The sequence below is a fragment of the Petaurus breviceps genome, unplaced genomic scaffold (assembly GCF_028583685.1).
Source record: "Petaurus breviceps papuanus isolate PSGF00001 unplaced genomic scaffold, PetGlider_PUasm1.0 214, whole genome shotgun sequence".
Classification (NCBI taxonomy): Eukaryota; Metazoa; Chordata; class Mammalia; order Diprotodontia; family Petauridae; genus Petaurus; species Petaurus breviceps.
Genome location: NW_027185863.1, coordinates 14,439,849 through 14,456,357, shown reverse-complemented (window position 1 = coordinate 14,456,357; position 16,509 = coordinate 14,439,849). Strand labels below are relative to the sequence as shown.

The 16,509-nt window shown below is 33.6% G+C and overlaps 1 protein-coding gene across 2 annotated transcripts in view; it reads right to left on the bottom strand.

The window, feature by feature from the left end:
- The window catches only part of ANKRD10 (ankyrin repeat domain 10), a 47,775-nt gene that overhangs the window by 8,234 nt on the left and 23,032 nt on the right, over positions 1-16,509 (bottom strand). For both annotated transcript variants that reach the window (XM_069094101.1, XM_069094102.1), the window contains exon 4: positions 13,902-14,137. In XM_069094101.1, the coding sequence (XP_068950202.1) occupies positions 13,902-14,137 (236 nt within the window). The remainder of the gene's footprint in view (positions 1-13,901; positions 14,138-16,509) is intronic.

Sequence of the window (16,509 nt, the reverse complement as noted above, 5' to 3'; positions counted from 1 at the left end):
GTAGAGGAGGCTCCAACAAATACCCAAATGGAGTAATGGTAAAGGAGGAAAGTTAAGATCCTAAATTTGCAAACTGCTCAAAATAATAAAATTTCAGTTATGTTCAAGTTGTGGGGTGGGAAGAGAAAACTGAATTTATACTGACATAGAGCTAGATCATTCTCAAGTATTTGTAAAGACCAAAATTAATTATAGATTTAAAACTGTCTCTCCCACACTCTTCTCCCCCACTCCTCCCGAGAGATGAACAGGTCTTGAGGAATAAAGTATTCCAAGAATCTAACCTAATATATATATAAGGATATTCCAATAAATTCCTCATTCCCCAATAAATATAAGGCTATTCACTCTTGAATAAAGCATTTACATGACAATAAATCATATTGCAAATGCAAACATCCTGTGTAGATATCTACATTTTATAAAGCTATGTGTAATCTTAGAAAAACATCAGTTTTTGTTTCCATTTTAAGAGTTGAAGATTAATTTCATGCAAAAGCATGTTCAAAAACACTAAAACTCAATCATCAAAAAGGAACTTATTTTATAGCCTAGACCTAGACATAGGATGACCCTCCCTACCTCTTTGAATTTCCAAATTGGTAATTCTTAACATCTAAATCTGGTCCATTTTAGCTTTATAAAATGACCAAGAACTATTAAAAAAAAAAAAAAACCATTTAGAGCAATGTTATCTTCTAATTCCTGAGGTTCCAAAAAGAAAGCATCAAGTTCAAATAAAACAACAAAAAAATTAATCTGAAGGGGAAAATAACATGTAATCACCCAATTAGCACTGAATTATTTAGGACTGAAAAACTGCTATTTCTTAAACAAGAATGGACAGAATTTCCAGAATAACTCAAAACAGAAGAAGCAAAAGAAACCACAGCCTAGGCAATAAACACAGGCAGTAGTGGGACTACAGAATGGAATATAGGTATACAAAAGCACTGCTAATAATTAAAGCATGCATATAGTTTTTCCTTATTTTTATAGAATTGAGATTGAAAAGAAATTTTTTTAATGGGAAACCTATGTAAAGAAATTATAGACAAGATACTGGTAATAATACTTAGGTACCATTTTAAGAACAATGAGTTATGCCAGTCTAGACTGATTTCTTTAGTCCCAAACTAAGCAACTGGATCACCAGTTAACTGCCTGTTTATTAAGCCTCCATACTAACAAAGAATTAAAAGGCTATATATATATACATGATGATCTTGTAACTCTATCCTCTTGAACAAAGTTTCAGGCTGGAAGCATACAAGATACTTTCTTACAAGATACAAACAACTTTCCTCAAATGCTAAACTCTTAGAAGTTATGTGGTCTTGAGTCAATACTGGGAGGATTCCACTGTATTTTAAAAATTTTCCCGTTCAGTACTCATTAGTATATGTATCAAGTACCCATTACATGAAAGGCCTAGACTTTAACTGTATACTACACTACAAAAAAGGGGGGGGGGGAGGGGCTCTAGCAAGCGAAGATCCTATGTTTGAGCACCAAAGGGCAGGATTTGAACTAGTTGTTTCCATTAACTTTGTTTTCCCCAGTCATTTTATAGACACCTAAACGTCCCGTTAAATGTTCTCATTGAAAGATGATGCTTTATACCATTCCATCAAAAAAGGATATATCTTAAAATTAGATTAATTCTCAGAAATTATGGGAAAGCATCAAGGCTCCCAGTTAATTTTTTTTTTCAGCAAAGTCACTTTAAATGTTACATGTGAAAGTAAATGCTATCAGCAAAAAAACCCCAAGATTTTTCTAAATGTTTTAAAAGCAGACAATGAAAACAATGGAATTGGTGATATTTCACATAGGTATTTTGAAAACAAACTTCTTGGCATTTTTTAACTGCACAAGCATTATTTGATAAGAGGAAGCATACTATACTGAGTAGAGTGTTAGACTCTTCTTACTAGGTGAGTCAACAATTTTCTTTCAGTCACTGCTTCCTCATCTGTAAAATGAAGAAATATCACACAAGTGTTTTAGTGATCAGGATCAAGTAAGATAGGTATGGGTGCAAAATGCATTGCAAACCTTAAAACAATACATAAGTGCCAGCTATTGTTAGTGAACAAGGAATATTATGCATGCTCTTAAGCAGAACAGCTATCTGGATAGACAAGTATGGACAGCAACAATCAAATCTCCAATCTCAAATGACTTGGATACATTCCTCTGGTGATAGATTGTAACCCATCCATAACCACTCATCTTTCCTGTGATTCATGTATCTATTCTGCCTGTCACACAACGTGCTAGAGAACCTACCTTCTAACATTAAAAAGATGCAAGCGAAGCTCAGACTATTTCTATCCTAAACATCAAGACATTTTTTACTCATTATTTCTGGAAATTTTTCTTTCATTAGTTTGTAGCCTGCTCATATCCACTATGTACCTTTCCAATGTCCTATATGATAAGCAATTCCTTGGAGACTACAGTGTTGTTTTTTTTTTGGAATTAAAACACCGGCAGAATAACATTGAAATGATAGGCTTTCATTTCTGGAGAAAGCTTGGGGTCACTAAGAGTTCTATAATACACTTTAGGCAATTTACCTGTCACCATGGGGTTGGAAATGATGGCAAAGTAGATGGAGACTCCACTTCTGGGAGCAATGCTCTTCTCCTGTTTAATCCTGGGACAAACTCCATGTCCATATCAATTGATTTTAAATACTATAAATCTCTATAAGTTGTCTATACAACTGCATGCTGTAATTTGGGTAATATACGTTCTTGAGATGCTACAGATCCCTTCAAAGAATCCAGGCGATTTTCCAGGGCCTCATGCAAAAAAGTCGTTTGCAAACAAGAGTATCATCTACCCGGGGCGGCTAGGTAGCGTAGTGAGTATAGAGCGCCTGCCCAGAGTCAGGAGGACCCGGCCTCAGACCCTTCTCACCCACACACCCACCCACAAAAACTAGCTGTGTAACCTTGGGCTTACAATTGGGAAAAAAAAAAGATATATATATGTATCTACCAGAGAAGTGCTCTTCAACTTGTACTGTGTGCTAGATGAGTGAATTTTTTTTTTTTTTTGTACTTCAGGACTGTTTTATGACCATAAAGCCAATAAACTAAGTTATATTATAAACATAAGTTATGTCACTGGGGAATCTTAAATGATTCAGATGTAGTGAAGAGATGCCTGGCTGAAAGTCTTTAAGGTAATGTTTTGTTCTACCAGATTTTTTCCCATAATCTTGCATTTTCCACATATTTCAATTACAGAATGGTAACAGATTGCTTGTGATACTATTCCCTAATAGCAACTAAAAGATGCCATCAATGCATGACGAGGATTCAAAAAACCTTTTATAAACACTACATCTCAGCACCTGATGTCTTGGTCATCCTTTTCAGTATTAATGTTTTTCCACATTTTAACCTTCAGATAGATCCCTTAATATAGTAACAAACTGCCAGCATGGATCCCTTATACTTGTTCCAATACAGCTACTTTGACCCATCTTCATTTTCTTTTGTGCCACCTCTACGTCTCCAAGCATATTTGTTACCATGTGGTAGCTTTACTGTCTTCCATAGTAAAAAGCTTTAAAAAAAATTCACAGGTTTTCCATTGTTCTTGTTTGCTGGCCTCCATCTTCCATTTTTTAAAAGCCCTCAGGATGACCGCTTAGTTTTGACTCTCTTACCTAACTTCAAATACATTTTTCATTTTTAAATTTTTTAAAAAGTATTTTTAAAGCAACTACCCTCAAAAAGCTTAAATTCAAATAGCAAGAGAAAATAAGTTTACTTGGTTTGGGAAGTTAAAGTGGATGGAAACACAGAGTACATGAACACAACACTTTTGGGAGCAAGGGCAGTATTGATTTGATCAGTGCTACAAAAAGCAAAGGGCCCAGAAATGTGTTCAGCAGCAAGGAAGTTGTCCCTACGATGGTCCAGTTGGGTAGTGATAAAGTTTGCCCAATACAGGCCCAAGGAGTTCTGGAAATGAAACAGCTGAAACCTCTTAACTTGTTTTGCCCTACTATTGCCTTTTTTCTGATTTATGGAGAAATATTACTCATCATTTCTTTAAAGATTTTATAAACAAGTTTATATTTCTACTAGTGTAGTCTTAGCCATTTCTTCTCTGCACAGTACATACAAAATTATGATTGGCGTCAATTCCACATGTCCATAATTTGTTTTAGATCATATGCAGTATCTTTTTATTTTCTCACTTTTTACTGACATAGGCAAAGAGAGCAATCAAAGAATGAACACATGGAAGAACATAAGTTTGGGAATTCCTGGGGACTGGATCAATAAGGTATAGTTGCAGCAAAAGCACATGCTTTTTGAACAGCATTTACATTATAATATTCTCTTAATGCAACACTTTTAAAACGTATGGCATTGATATGCAAGCTTGAGAACTTTGTGATTAAGAGTATTGATGCTACTTGTAACACATCTAACCAAAAACACAAACCCAGAGCGAAGCACTTAGTCACAGACCAGGCAGTCTGCTGAGTCCCAGGCCATGTCTTTGGGTAATCTCAACTCCCAGGGGTTCAATTATCACTACACATGACTCCTAAACCTGCACATCCAGTCCTTATTTCTCACATCATATTTCACTGCTTGTTTGTTAACTTTACCTAGATATCCATAGGTATTTTAAACTTGAGCATGTCTAAACTGACCCCTAACTTGTAGTATTTCTTCTAAATGGGACCACCATTCTTCCTGTCACTGAACTTTGCAACCTAGAAATCCTATCAGATCAATTTTTTCTCAGCATCTCTTTACATTTGACTCCTCTCCACTGCTAAGAAAGCCATCCTTCTCTAGGCTTTCTATATAACCTTAGATTAATGAAACAGCCTAAACCAGGGGTAGGCAACCTGCAGCCTCAAGGTTACCATGTGGCCCTCTAAATCCAAACTTCACAGAACAAATTCTTTTATTAAGGGGCCTAAACGGCCTCCTGGCATTCAGACCTCTTCTCCAATCATCCTCCATACAGTTATAAAATTTCTAAGACAAAGTTTAAAAAGACCCTTCCCTGAAGGAATCACCATCCATTTAGCTCAGGAGAGTTAAGCATATATAAGCAGTTGAAAAATCAGAAGCTTCATGCAGTAGGTAGTAATCCAGCTGAGGTTTGAAGGAAATTACATTTTAAGAGATAAAGTGGGGAGGGAGTACATTCTAGATAGGAGTAAGCCAGGAGACAGAATGCTCAAGTGCCACTTCCTTCGAGAGCCCATCGTGAATGTCCTCAGTTGCTAATGCTGTTACCTCATTGTCTTGTGTTCATTTAGTAATCTGAGGATATGTTCTATCCATCTAGTAAAATATAAACTCCTTGAAAGCAGGGACTTTTTCCACATTTGTAGCCACAGCTCCTAGCACACAGCACTTGACTGAACATGTACTTAAAGAGAAACAATAGCAGCTCTCTTCCAATTATGTTAGGAGGATAAAATGGAATATCTGTAAAGCAATTAGCATAATGCCTGGGTTACAAACCAGGTATACTGTGTGTGTCTGTGCTGTGTTCCCAGAAATGTCTTTTAATTAGCTATTTGACCCTGAAATCTCTACCTATGACTCTGGCTGCTTTAAGGTCCAGAGACTTTTCTTTAAAGATTTTATAAACAAGTTTATATTTCTACTAGTGTAGTCTTAGCCATTTCTTCTCTGCACAGTACATACAAAACTATGATTGGCGTCAATTCCACATGTCCATAATTTGTTTTAGATCATATGCAGTATCTTTTTATTTTCTCACTTTTTACTGACATAGGCAAAGAGAGCAATCAAAGAATGAACACATGGAAGAACATAAGTTTGGGAAAGTTTTGTATGTTAAAGAGGCCCCAGAGGTCAACTCCACATCCCTCATTTTACAAACAAGGAAAATAAAGGGTCAAGTGAATTAACCAGGTCATACAACTAGTAAGTGTGTAAGGCAGGATTTGACTCACCTTCCTGATTTCAAGTTCAATGTCCTATTCACTACACCAAACTGCCTATTTATCTCTAAAATGGAGCAGATACCTAAAAACCTTTCTAGTTCTATGAATCCAAAACTACACCAGTTAATGATCCATATAAAGTTTTTTTTTTTTACAGTTATATGTCTGTGTAAGGATACTATTTTTAAGTTCAACGTCCATGCTGAAGTTAAACCTACAAAGGAATCTGAGCATTAGTTTAAGAAATACAAACTTACCTATGACAAAGAACAGTAGCCAGGCTACCAATCTCAAAAGTCCTGAACAAAACAATTGTCTACAATAAAAAACTGTTTGGTACCTGAAAATGTATCATTCAGAATTCCTGTTCAAGATCAAAACATTCTGAATTCCAAGACTTTCAAATATAGTATAGCTGGATTTTAGGCCACAGCAAAAATCACAAAAGATATAAAATAAACTTGGGAAAGAAGCTTTCACCATCTTAAACACTGACAAGGAAATAATCCCCTCGTGAGGCTTATAAAATACATGCTGTAGTTGGACAACTGGAGATTCATACAACCACTTATCTTTCTTGTGCATTGTTACTATATAGTTATGAGGGGAGGATTTTGTAACTCATATTCCAAGGTTTTATGTATGGAAAATGCCACAAAATAGGAGATAATCCATCAAATATTTTTACCAGATCAATGAGTCAATGAAGTTAATGTTCCTGAATTGTACTTTGCATTGGAAAACACATTCTTTACTGCCCTTTGGAAATAAAAGCACACATATATGATTAGACTCAAGGTTTTTAAGGTAGCCCTGTAATTTCTGAAATGCCTTTGCAAAGCAATTACTATTTTTTATTCCACTAAATTTTTATTAAAAACTTAAAATTATATCCATCTTATGGGCCTGTTTCTACATTAAAATCACCTTATCTAAAAGGAATATGCTTCCTTTTAATATACAATTGGGTAATTTTTTTCATTGAATAGAGGGTCAACATAAGCAGTAATGCTATTGAGATAGACATAATTCTAGAGTAAAGCAGAGAAAACTCCATAAACCCTTAAGCTTAAGCCACCTACTATTAATAAATAAGCACTAAGCAAATACTATGTGCCAAACACTGTTAAGAGTAACTAGACAGAAAAATACAAAAATGAAACTCTCTTTGCCTTCAAGGAAAAAAACATTTGATGGTCCATAGTTAACTTTCAACCTTTTTTATATAAGTCTGACTAGTTGTGTTGTTTTTATTCTGTTTAAACTAAATTTGCCTCTGAAAAAAGCTAAAATTCTTTTAAATTCAGTGTTGTACCCACCTTATAAAAAATGGGGAAAAAAACATAAGTATCAATTATTTTATAAGCAGTCAAAACCTAGAAAATAAGATTAACTACCTAAAAGATAAAACATAATATTTTACCAAATAAAATAGCAGAAATATCTGAATAGGCTTCTGATTTAGCATTTAAACAAAGCTAATTCATTTTGAGTGTGCATCACAATAAGGTGTGCCCTCTCAGTCTAATATACAACATTATAACATTGATGATTTTGTATAATTGAAGCCTGGCTTTGTAATATTCTTAAAAACAAAGTACAAAAGCAGAAGGTAAAGACAGTTATAAATTAAAGCTTTAACCAAGAAACTGTAGGCACCATTACTCTTGGAATAGACACTTAAAAAAGTTGTCCTAGAAATAAGTTCTTAGTTTAGCCTCTTGTTTAAAACCATACAGCATTTGTACGCAACTATCACTTAGAGCTCATTTCAAACATTCATAAGCAAATGGCCAAGTAGTTATCAATTATCAAATCTAATTTTTATTTATAGCCCTATGTTTCTATCTCTCTAAGTTTTTGCAACTTAAAGTGTCAGACATCATGATGAATAAAGTTAACTTTCAAAACTCTGGGAAACGCATTCATTTGGGGAAATAAACTGTTTTCCAAAGATAAAGAAAAGCTGATCAATATTTTCCTAAAATACTTGTTAATTTTGGCAGCAGTTTCTTTGAAATCCACCTACTCAGTAGAATTAAAATGTTCTACAATTCATATCTTGAATTTTGTATGAAGAGGTTTCAGCTGTCTTGTAACAGTGAGAGATATTTCCCATCTTCAAACCATTTAAAATACCCAAATAAATGGATCACATTTAAGAAAACATTTGATTAAAATTAACTTGCCAGTAATTCCTCTGAGAAGCTTCTGAATTTTATTTTGTCCTATAGACAAATAGTATTACACATCTGTGATAACGTAATACAATAACCAAGAATGTCATCAGATGGCAGTTGTGCTCACAAGAGCCCTTCAAAAGGTACTTTGTTTAACCCAGGTTCCTCTTTATTTACATCTTACAACCAAAATAGCACATATTTTACATGATGGAGAAGGGAATACTCTTTCAAACAGATCATTCTCATTTAGAAGTATTTAAGATCACTGTTTGAATATTTACTATAGCTTAAGTGTATTACTTTCTAAAGAACAAGCCAGTCGACTGTCATAGGGTCCTTTCATAATTTAAGACTGTAAAATAACCAAAAAATTAGCTAGGAAAGAGAATTTTAATGAAAAATTTACAAAGTTCTAGGGATAAGGTGAAGAGGATTCATCATTTCTATAGGATTTTTTAGACGGTCTTTTAACTGGCAAACTGACAAGACAGAAAATGTTATTTCTACATAAATTGATTCCAATGATCTAAGACAGAAGGAACTCGCTTCTTTATTAATTTTTTGGGGTCTTTTTGGAGGGAGAAAGACTGGGCAATTGGGATTAAGAGACTTGCCCAACGTCACGTGCGTGCGTCAAATGTCTGAGGCCACTTTTGAACTCAGGTCTTCCTGACTCTGCTACTTTATTCACTTGCAACACCTAACTGCCCCTATTTTTTTCTTTAACATGACACTACTTCCTTTTCCATTTAAGCTAGAATAACTCAAAAGCAATTATGATCTATATTTATACGAAATATATAAGGGTAATTTCTTTCTAAACATACATAAAGAAATTCATGTCAAATGAAAATGGCAGTTTCTTATATTTAATATGAAATTAACTTGGAGCACTAACAGTCAATCTGAATGAATAAGAATGGGAAGTAACTCAAAAATGACAAAAAAAAAATAACCATTATAAAATACACATTCAAATGCAAATGAAAGTAAAATTTCAGTTAAGAGTATACTGGAAAAGAGCTGTGACAGCATACACCAAGGTTTTTTTGAGCAAATTATCTGAGTATTTCAGATAAAAATTCCCTAAAATTCACAGAAAATTTTTTATTTTGGTTATCTTCAAAAGTCTCCATTTTGTGTATCTGCACACAGAAAACACAGTATAAGTCGCCATTATTCCCTTTTTCTTTTGCTATACCTGACTCCACTGAATGAAAATTAACAAAACTACAGCAAATCCAGGAAATTTCAAATAATTGGAAAACCAAAATAGGTATTTTTTTAAAAAACAAGCAGCAGGATTGCACGATGTAAATTACACACATATTATGTGTAATGTGTAAAAAAAAAAATCCTGAAACTGATAGTGTATGTTTCTATGTAATGAATTTGTAACAAGTATAGAATAAATCTTCTGGATTATTACAAAATAGCTTATTCAAAAAAGTTATTTGAACTCCATGATTACAATATAAAAACTCACCTTTTAAAAATTAGATGAAGTCTAAAGGGAAAAAAGTGGAGATGAAATATTTGAAACTTTTTCTACAGTATTTATAAGGAAACATTAAATATGACAGAATCACACATTTCTTAAATCATGTAAGATGTATGGCCAAATTCTTATCAAGTTGAACCCTTTGCTAAAGTGTAAAAACTTGGGTCCTGATTTATTTTAAGTTTACATTCATCCAGCAACAGTTCTTTAAAAAATACTAAGAAATAAAGTGTGCTATTTAGAGCTTTTTAAAAAAAGATGTTAAGGGAAAAAACAGGAACAAATCAATGTTTTAAAAAAAACTTTTGAGTCAACTTACATACAAAAACACATAATCAGTAAGTCATCATAGGTCACCAAAAAACACTTCAAGTAGGTTAATTTGATAGATTCTACTCGCTGTCCCCAACTTGTACTTTCTTGGGCAAACCACCTCATCTCTGGTTCCTTACCTATGAAATGTACAGTTGACTAAATGCTCTCTGAAGTCTCTAGTTTCTAAAATTCTATGATGCCATTAAATTTCTAAGTTGTTGTAATATGTATTTTTAGGTCAACATTTCCTCAAGTCATTTCAAGGACCCAGAGAAGTTCAGATTCTGTCTTTGTTCTGCTTCTTCATAATGACCTAGGAGTCTGGAAGGAGCACTTAACCTCTCTGAACCTCACCATCCTCATCTGTAAAAGGAAGGAGTTGGAAATAGATCGCTACCGATGATCCTGTGACACATACTTTTTAAAGGTAAAGAACAATTCTGCTATAATTGGTAAAAATCCTGAAACTGATAGTGTATGTTTCTATGTAATCTGATTCCTCTTCTCTATAGTAAAGACTTTTCACACGCTTAACATGTTTTTAAAAATCAGCCATCCTTGATAAACTGTCCACTTAACCATAGACATAATTTTTAAAACCCATTTATAGAAATAGAGGGATCAGAATTAGGAGAAACTAAGATCTCAAAACATATACCACTCCAAGCTTAAAGTGGCTGAATAGCTAAAAATAGAAATAAGACAAATATAAATACTATTTTGGCTTCAAATCCAGTTTAGAAACTAGTTCTACTGTGTGCTAACTTGACAGCTCTAAAACCTGGTATTAAAGTGTCCAACTAAGAATTTTTTATGTTAAAAACTATGTCATGGTAATAAATCTATATGAATCAAAGCCGTCTTTTACCAAGAAAAACAGTAATGAAGAATACAATAAGCAACATAAGATAACAAAATTTTTTTTTATTGTAGCTTCAGAGTGAGTGTTGGTGACTAAAAAATGAACTGTAATCAAAAATGTTCTTGGAATCAAACATTAAAAGAACAAGAATAAAAAATACTAATGCTAACTACATAAAGAACCCTAGGAACTACTGGAAAGCAAAAAGCAAAAAGGGTTTCTCCTATTAGAAAATATATCAGAGCACTTTATAACCAAATAAGTAAGACAGGTCAGGGCCAAACTATGATTACTATCATTCTCTTCGTGTCTCATTTATGATTGTGGACTACATGTATGAAGATACAGTGTTTATGGTACTGGGAGGGTTTTAAACTACAATCAAGCATTTATTAAATGCTTACTATGTTCTGGGCCCAAGTGCCATTCTTCTTTTGTGAATTTTGTCAACTGACATCACTTGATAGAAAACGCTTACCTATACACACAATATATCTGTAATTGCCTGCTGGTCCATCTCAGACACCCAGGATATGAAGTACTAAACAAGATGTCCTCTAAGAGAATATTAACTATTTAAAATAATTAGATCAGAAATATTGGCCATAAACAAATATAAGGGCACCATGAATCAATATTCACCTGAAAGAGGGATGAGTTCAGTTAATCACATTCTTATCACAAACTTAAGAACCTTATCTTTGTGACCAGGCCCCAAATCAGTCCTAACCTGAATCAAAAGTATAGGAAGGAATACCCCCACTTCTCTATCTCCTAGAATTCCTAGGGAATTGAGAAAAATTAACATATTAAACAGATGGGCTCTTCTGAATATAAAGGAAAGCTAGGAAACCATTTTTGAAACTACTTCAACATCTGCAGTATCTACCTTTTAAATCTCACTTGGAAATGCAAATTTTGTACATGGGCTTGCTCTCCATTTCCTTAGTTACTATTGGTACAGGTTTAATACAGGAATTTTCATTTGTAGAGGCCTAGGCTGCTCTAAAGGAAAGAATCAAAATGGACAGAATTTAAGTCAAATCTTTGGTTTTCTTGGGGGAAAAGTAACTCAAGAAAAAAGCCAATTCAGTACACTGATTTGATCTACAATATAAGGCGACCTTTCAAACAGTAATGGAAAATATTTAAGAATTCTGCTTGTATCAGATTCATTGCTTAAATGATAATTAAACCATACAAAACCTGTTTCATGGTAATTTCTTAGATGAATTAAATGAACGTTCCTTTTACTTATCCATAACCTAACCAGCCACCTTCCCTACCCTCTGGCCTTAGACTTAGAGTAAGCAAAGTCAAAATCAGTTTTTAAATGGCTTTAAAGTTTTGCCAAAGTTTGTTAGCTACAATCCACATCATATTTTTAAAAGGCTTTTAAGAAACATTAAGCCTTAGGAATAAAAAAGCCCTGAGAAGTCAACTAATCCAAACTTGTACTTGATACAGAAATCTCTCCTTTACAAACTCCACTGAAAGGGAACTCATGAATCACATCATTCTTTTGTTCAATTCACTAAATAATTAACAGCACCTGTGCTAGGTGCTGGAAATATTAAGTCAAGATCAAAATAATTCTTATCTTCAAGGAACTTACATTCTGGTGGGGAGTGATTAATTTTTTTCCCCATTTGAACTTGCAATTTCAGATTCACTGGTGTAGGGAACTCTTGATGAGGAAACCCCCTTTATGAAGGTAGATCACCAATTCTTTTGAAACTGACAATTTTATAGGGTTCCTGGGGCAGAGTGGAGGTTAAACTGACTTGCCTAAGATCTCAGAGAATATATACTAGAAGCTGGACTTTAAGCCAGGTCTTGCTGGCTGAGATTGTCTTTCTCCCATTCCATGTTGCAAAAACAAGTATGTAAGTAAATACCAATTAGTCTAGAAAAAAAATGCTGAATTCATATTGTAAAGGTCTTTATATTTACAAAGAAAATTATATTCCCTGGAGACAACAGAAAATCTATGAAGCTTCAAAAGTAGGAAGAGATAAGGTCAGATATATACACTTTAAGAATATCAATTTGGAAGTTCAATCTGAGAAGGAATGGAGAGTCTGGATGCAGGGAGACCAACTATATTAATAGTACAGGTGAGAGGTGATGAAGGTCCTGTTGGAAGTTTTAGTTATTATGAAATTCTTTGTAAACCTAGGTTCTCTGATCCTGGTTCTGCTCTCTAGTACTATACAAAAGGGAGGGATGAGGAAGTTCACTGAAGAGCTGCACTGAATGATTTATCTGAGGTCAGAGGACTAGTGACTTAGAGGTAGGACTTAACAGGTCATCTTTCTACTTACTACACTGTACTAGACCAAGACCTAACTCCAAAATGCCCTTCAAATTGCAGCACCTGGAATGATACAAATATGCAGATTTGCTTCCCTGTGCCAAGATACTGTTAATGAAGTAAATTGCTTGCATAGTATACCTATGATTAAAAGAACAATGTCTTAGAGGAAAAGGCCGCTCACAACTTTAAAAATGTACTTACCTTATATACACGGAAAACTGTGTTAAAGTGACACACAGTGTACCATGGAAAGTTCAGCTCAATTTATGTAAGGGTATATTCTTTTATCTACCAGAGGGTCAAAATGGCCATATTATCATGCTACCAGAAATTTTTTCCACAAGTTCATTAACAGTCAAAAAACAAATAAATCAGGCACAATGGCAGAATTTTTTAATAGTTATATTTCAAATACAAGTGTAAGACAGAAAATATTTCTATAATCTATGTCACAATGCCCAAATAAACTTAAGTGGTAGCAAGAATGAATTAACATTTGTTCTTCAGCAAGTTTTGAGCCTGTTAATTTCTCTCTTATCCCACCTTTTCACATAAGAGGCCAGTCTTCACAGCTACATAGAAGAAAACTTGAAGGTAACCAAAAGAGTGATTTCTTTCAGTGCATGATCTCCTTGTCTGTGAAGTTCCTACTGATCTATAAGGGACTTTCAGCCTTTATGGCTAAAATAAATGAGATATGCATAAAGGAAATGAGTTCATTAAAACTAGTTTCTTCCCCACCTCTAAAGCAGTCTCACCTTCAGTTCTAGCCTTCTTTATTCCAGGAGACTCGACATCTTCAAAGGACCGCTTTCGATTTGTCCCACCACTAACATGATTAGGAAATGCATTCTGATGAACCCCATTTAAGGTGCCATTAGTATAGAAACGATTCAGATGACAATTCTGGAGGTTTAAGAGAAACTGGGCACATTCTTGGAAACCCTGGGTTTGTGCAATGTCTGCTGCTGTCAGGCCACTGGCATTTCTTAAGCTGCACAATACAAAGAAACTGAATTACATTCCGTTAGCAGTTTAACTTGGCTGCTGCTCCTGCTGTTCTTACTGACTAACTATCTGAAGGTGATATGAGAGAAACAGAGAGAAAGACTATACAAATTTACAGCAAATTTTCGTTAAAGAATAAGTAAATCATCTTAGTTCTTTAACTAGCTTTTGCTCTTATACATCTGCTTTCTAAGTAAGATTTGGAAGACAGTGTATGAAGACAAAAATCAATATTCTAAACTCCCTTTAAAAAGTTATATTCCTATTTAACATAAATAGCATAATAAAATGCTTAATCTGAAGAATGAGAACTTTATACTAACTTCAGACTAAGCTTGAATCCTGAATTCTGAATTCTATCATCTGCCTATACTTATTTTATAATCCAATATTCTATCTTGAGTAAAAAGTTAATTATATAATCAAAACAAACATGTACTAGTAATTGTCCATGGCATTCATATAACAATCACTATTCTGTCTAATGAAAAAAAAAATATTACTGATTGAGTTTAGGTCTGTTTATTGCAGATTTTATTCAAATATGTGACACTATAAGTGGAAAACTAGGGGATTACCTTGACTCTGAAATTAGGTATCCTAATTATTTTTATTAAAAGACCTTATGTATTACTTAGAAACTAATCTCACAAAGACTACTGCTTAGTTAGAAAAACTAGCCAACAATATCTAAATGAGAATTTCCTTTGGAAAGTCTGCTTACTCCCTTGTAAATAATTAATTCTCTGTGATAGAATATGCACTTAAAAGAATCAAGATTTTGATACCTTCTTCAAAATAGTAAAAGACAAAACTAGGCTATCCAGTAATGAAAATTAAGATCGAAGTACTAAATGGAACAATAAAAATGAAGGTCTCAATAAGATGACTATTAATTTTTTCAAGCACAAATTAATTTGAAAATATCAGGCAGTTCCATAGCAAATGAAAATTTAAGGGACAAAGCTATTCCATGTTGAAATTTGCCTGGAAGACAAGAATACACATTGTTTTGTGGAAGAAAAAAAACCTGTAAAAAAGCAAAAAATCAGTTAGTTAAAGGGTCAATTAATTAGAAAAGTATCTAATTAGTAAAAAAAACCAAAAACATTCTTCAAACCTATTCACTATAAAGGAGTGGAATGATTAAAAAGAACAATTAAAGATTAAGTGTCACAATTTGAAATGTTTTAGATTTTAAAAGATTTAGAAGCCCTTTATCTAAAATCATCTCCTAGGGTCACTAATAAGAATGAAAAACATCCTGAGGTCAAGTATTCCAAAGTCAGATTCAATAACAAAAGAGAATTTCATGTGCACAGATAGATGACCACAAGATTTATATTACTCCTCTGTCAAACTTCTAAGGAAGTCTGGAACTCAAACAATTAAAAAAGTAATAATAATTTTCCTCAAATATGAGATTAGATGAGAAAAATTTTAAATCAATTTAAATATCAAAGCTTTATAAATATCAAACTCAAATGCTCTTCAGTTTTGTTCAAGAATAAAAAATGCTAAAGGTATAAGAATTCTACAGAAAAAAAACTCTGATTTCATAGAAAGGTTAATAAATGAAAACAAGTTAAACATGTCTATGATTCCTGAGGAGTATCATTGACAATTTCACTAATTATTCAAGTTATAAAATAACAGCTAAATCTGAGATAAAGCAAAGAAAATGAAATTAGGTCAGAATATTCTAGAGGGTTGTTTGTATAAAGAGAATTGTACAAAATGAAGTGCTTGACCACACTTCAAAACAGTAATACATTGGACCTAGGAAAGGCTGAAAGGTGGGCAACATGACCAACACTGTAGGAGAGCTAATGTAAATGCATAATAAAAAAGATTAAGACTCCAGAGTTCAGAAAAGTTGTGTAAGAAGCCTATGAATATTATGAACATTGGCTTGCTCCCCAGATCCTGGAATACAAGAATAAAGTGCCACTCCCCATTAAAACCTGAGGACAGACAAATTTAGGAGAAAGAGTCAAATATTATTATATGGCACAGGAAGTTTCAAGAACATATGCCCTAAAAGTTAACTGTTGAAAATGTAGACTTAAATGATTTCAATAATCTCACAGGTTAAATGGAAGCAATGCTTGAATTCTAAAGTTGACACAAGGAAACATCATCTTCCTATAAAATAGCCTTCAATGATCATAAAACAGAATATTGGGCTGGATGAAGCATGAGTTTCACCTGGTATATGGTGTGAAATTTAGTATCCTAAAGAAAACAGTACCAACATGTTTACTGCAAGGAAGAAAAGAATTGCTAGGGATGAGAGAGCAGAATAGTAAAGGTTGTTGAACTATCTTCCTATAGCCTCCTTTCTCCTTCAAGGTAAAG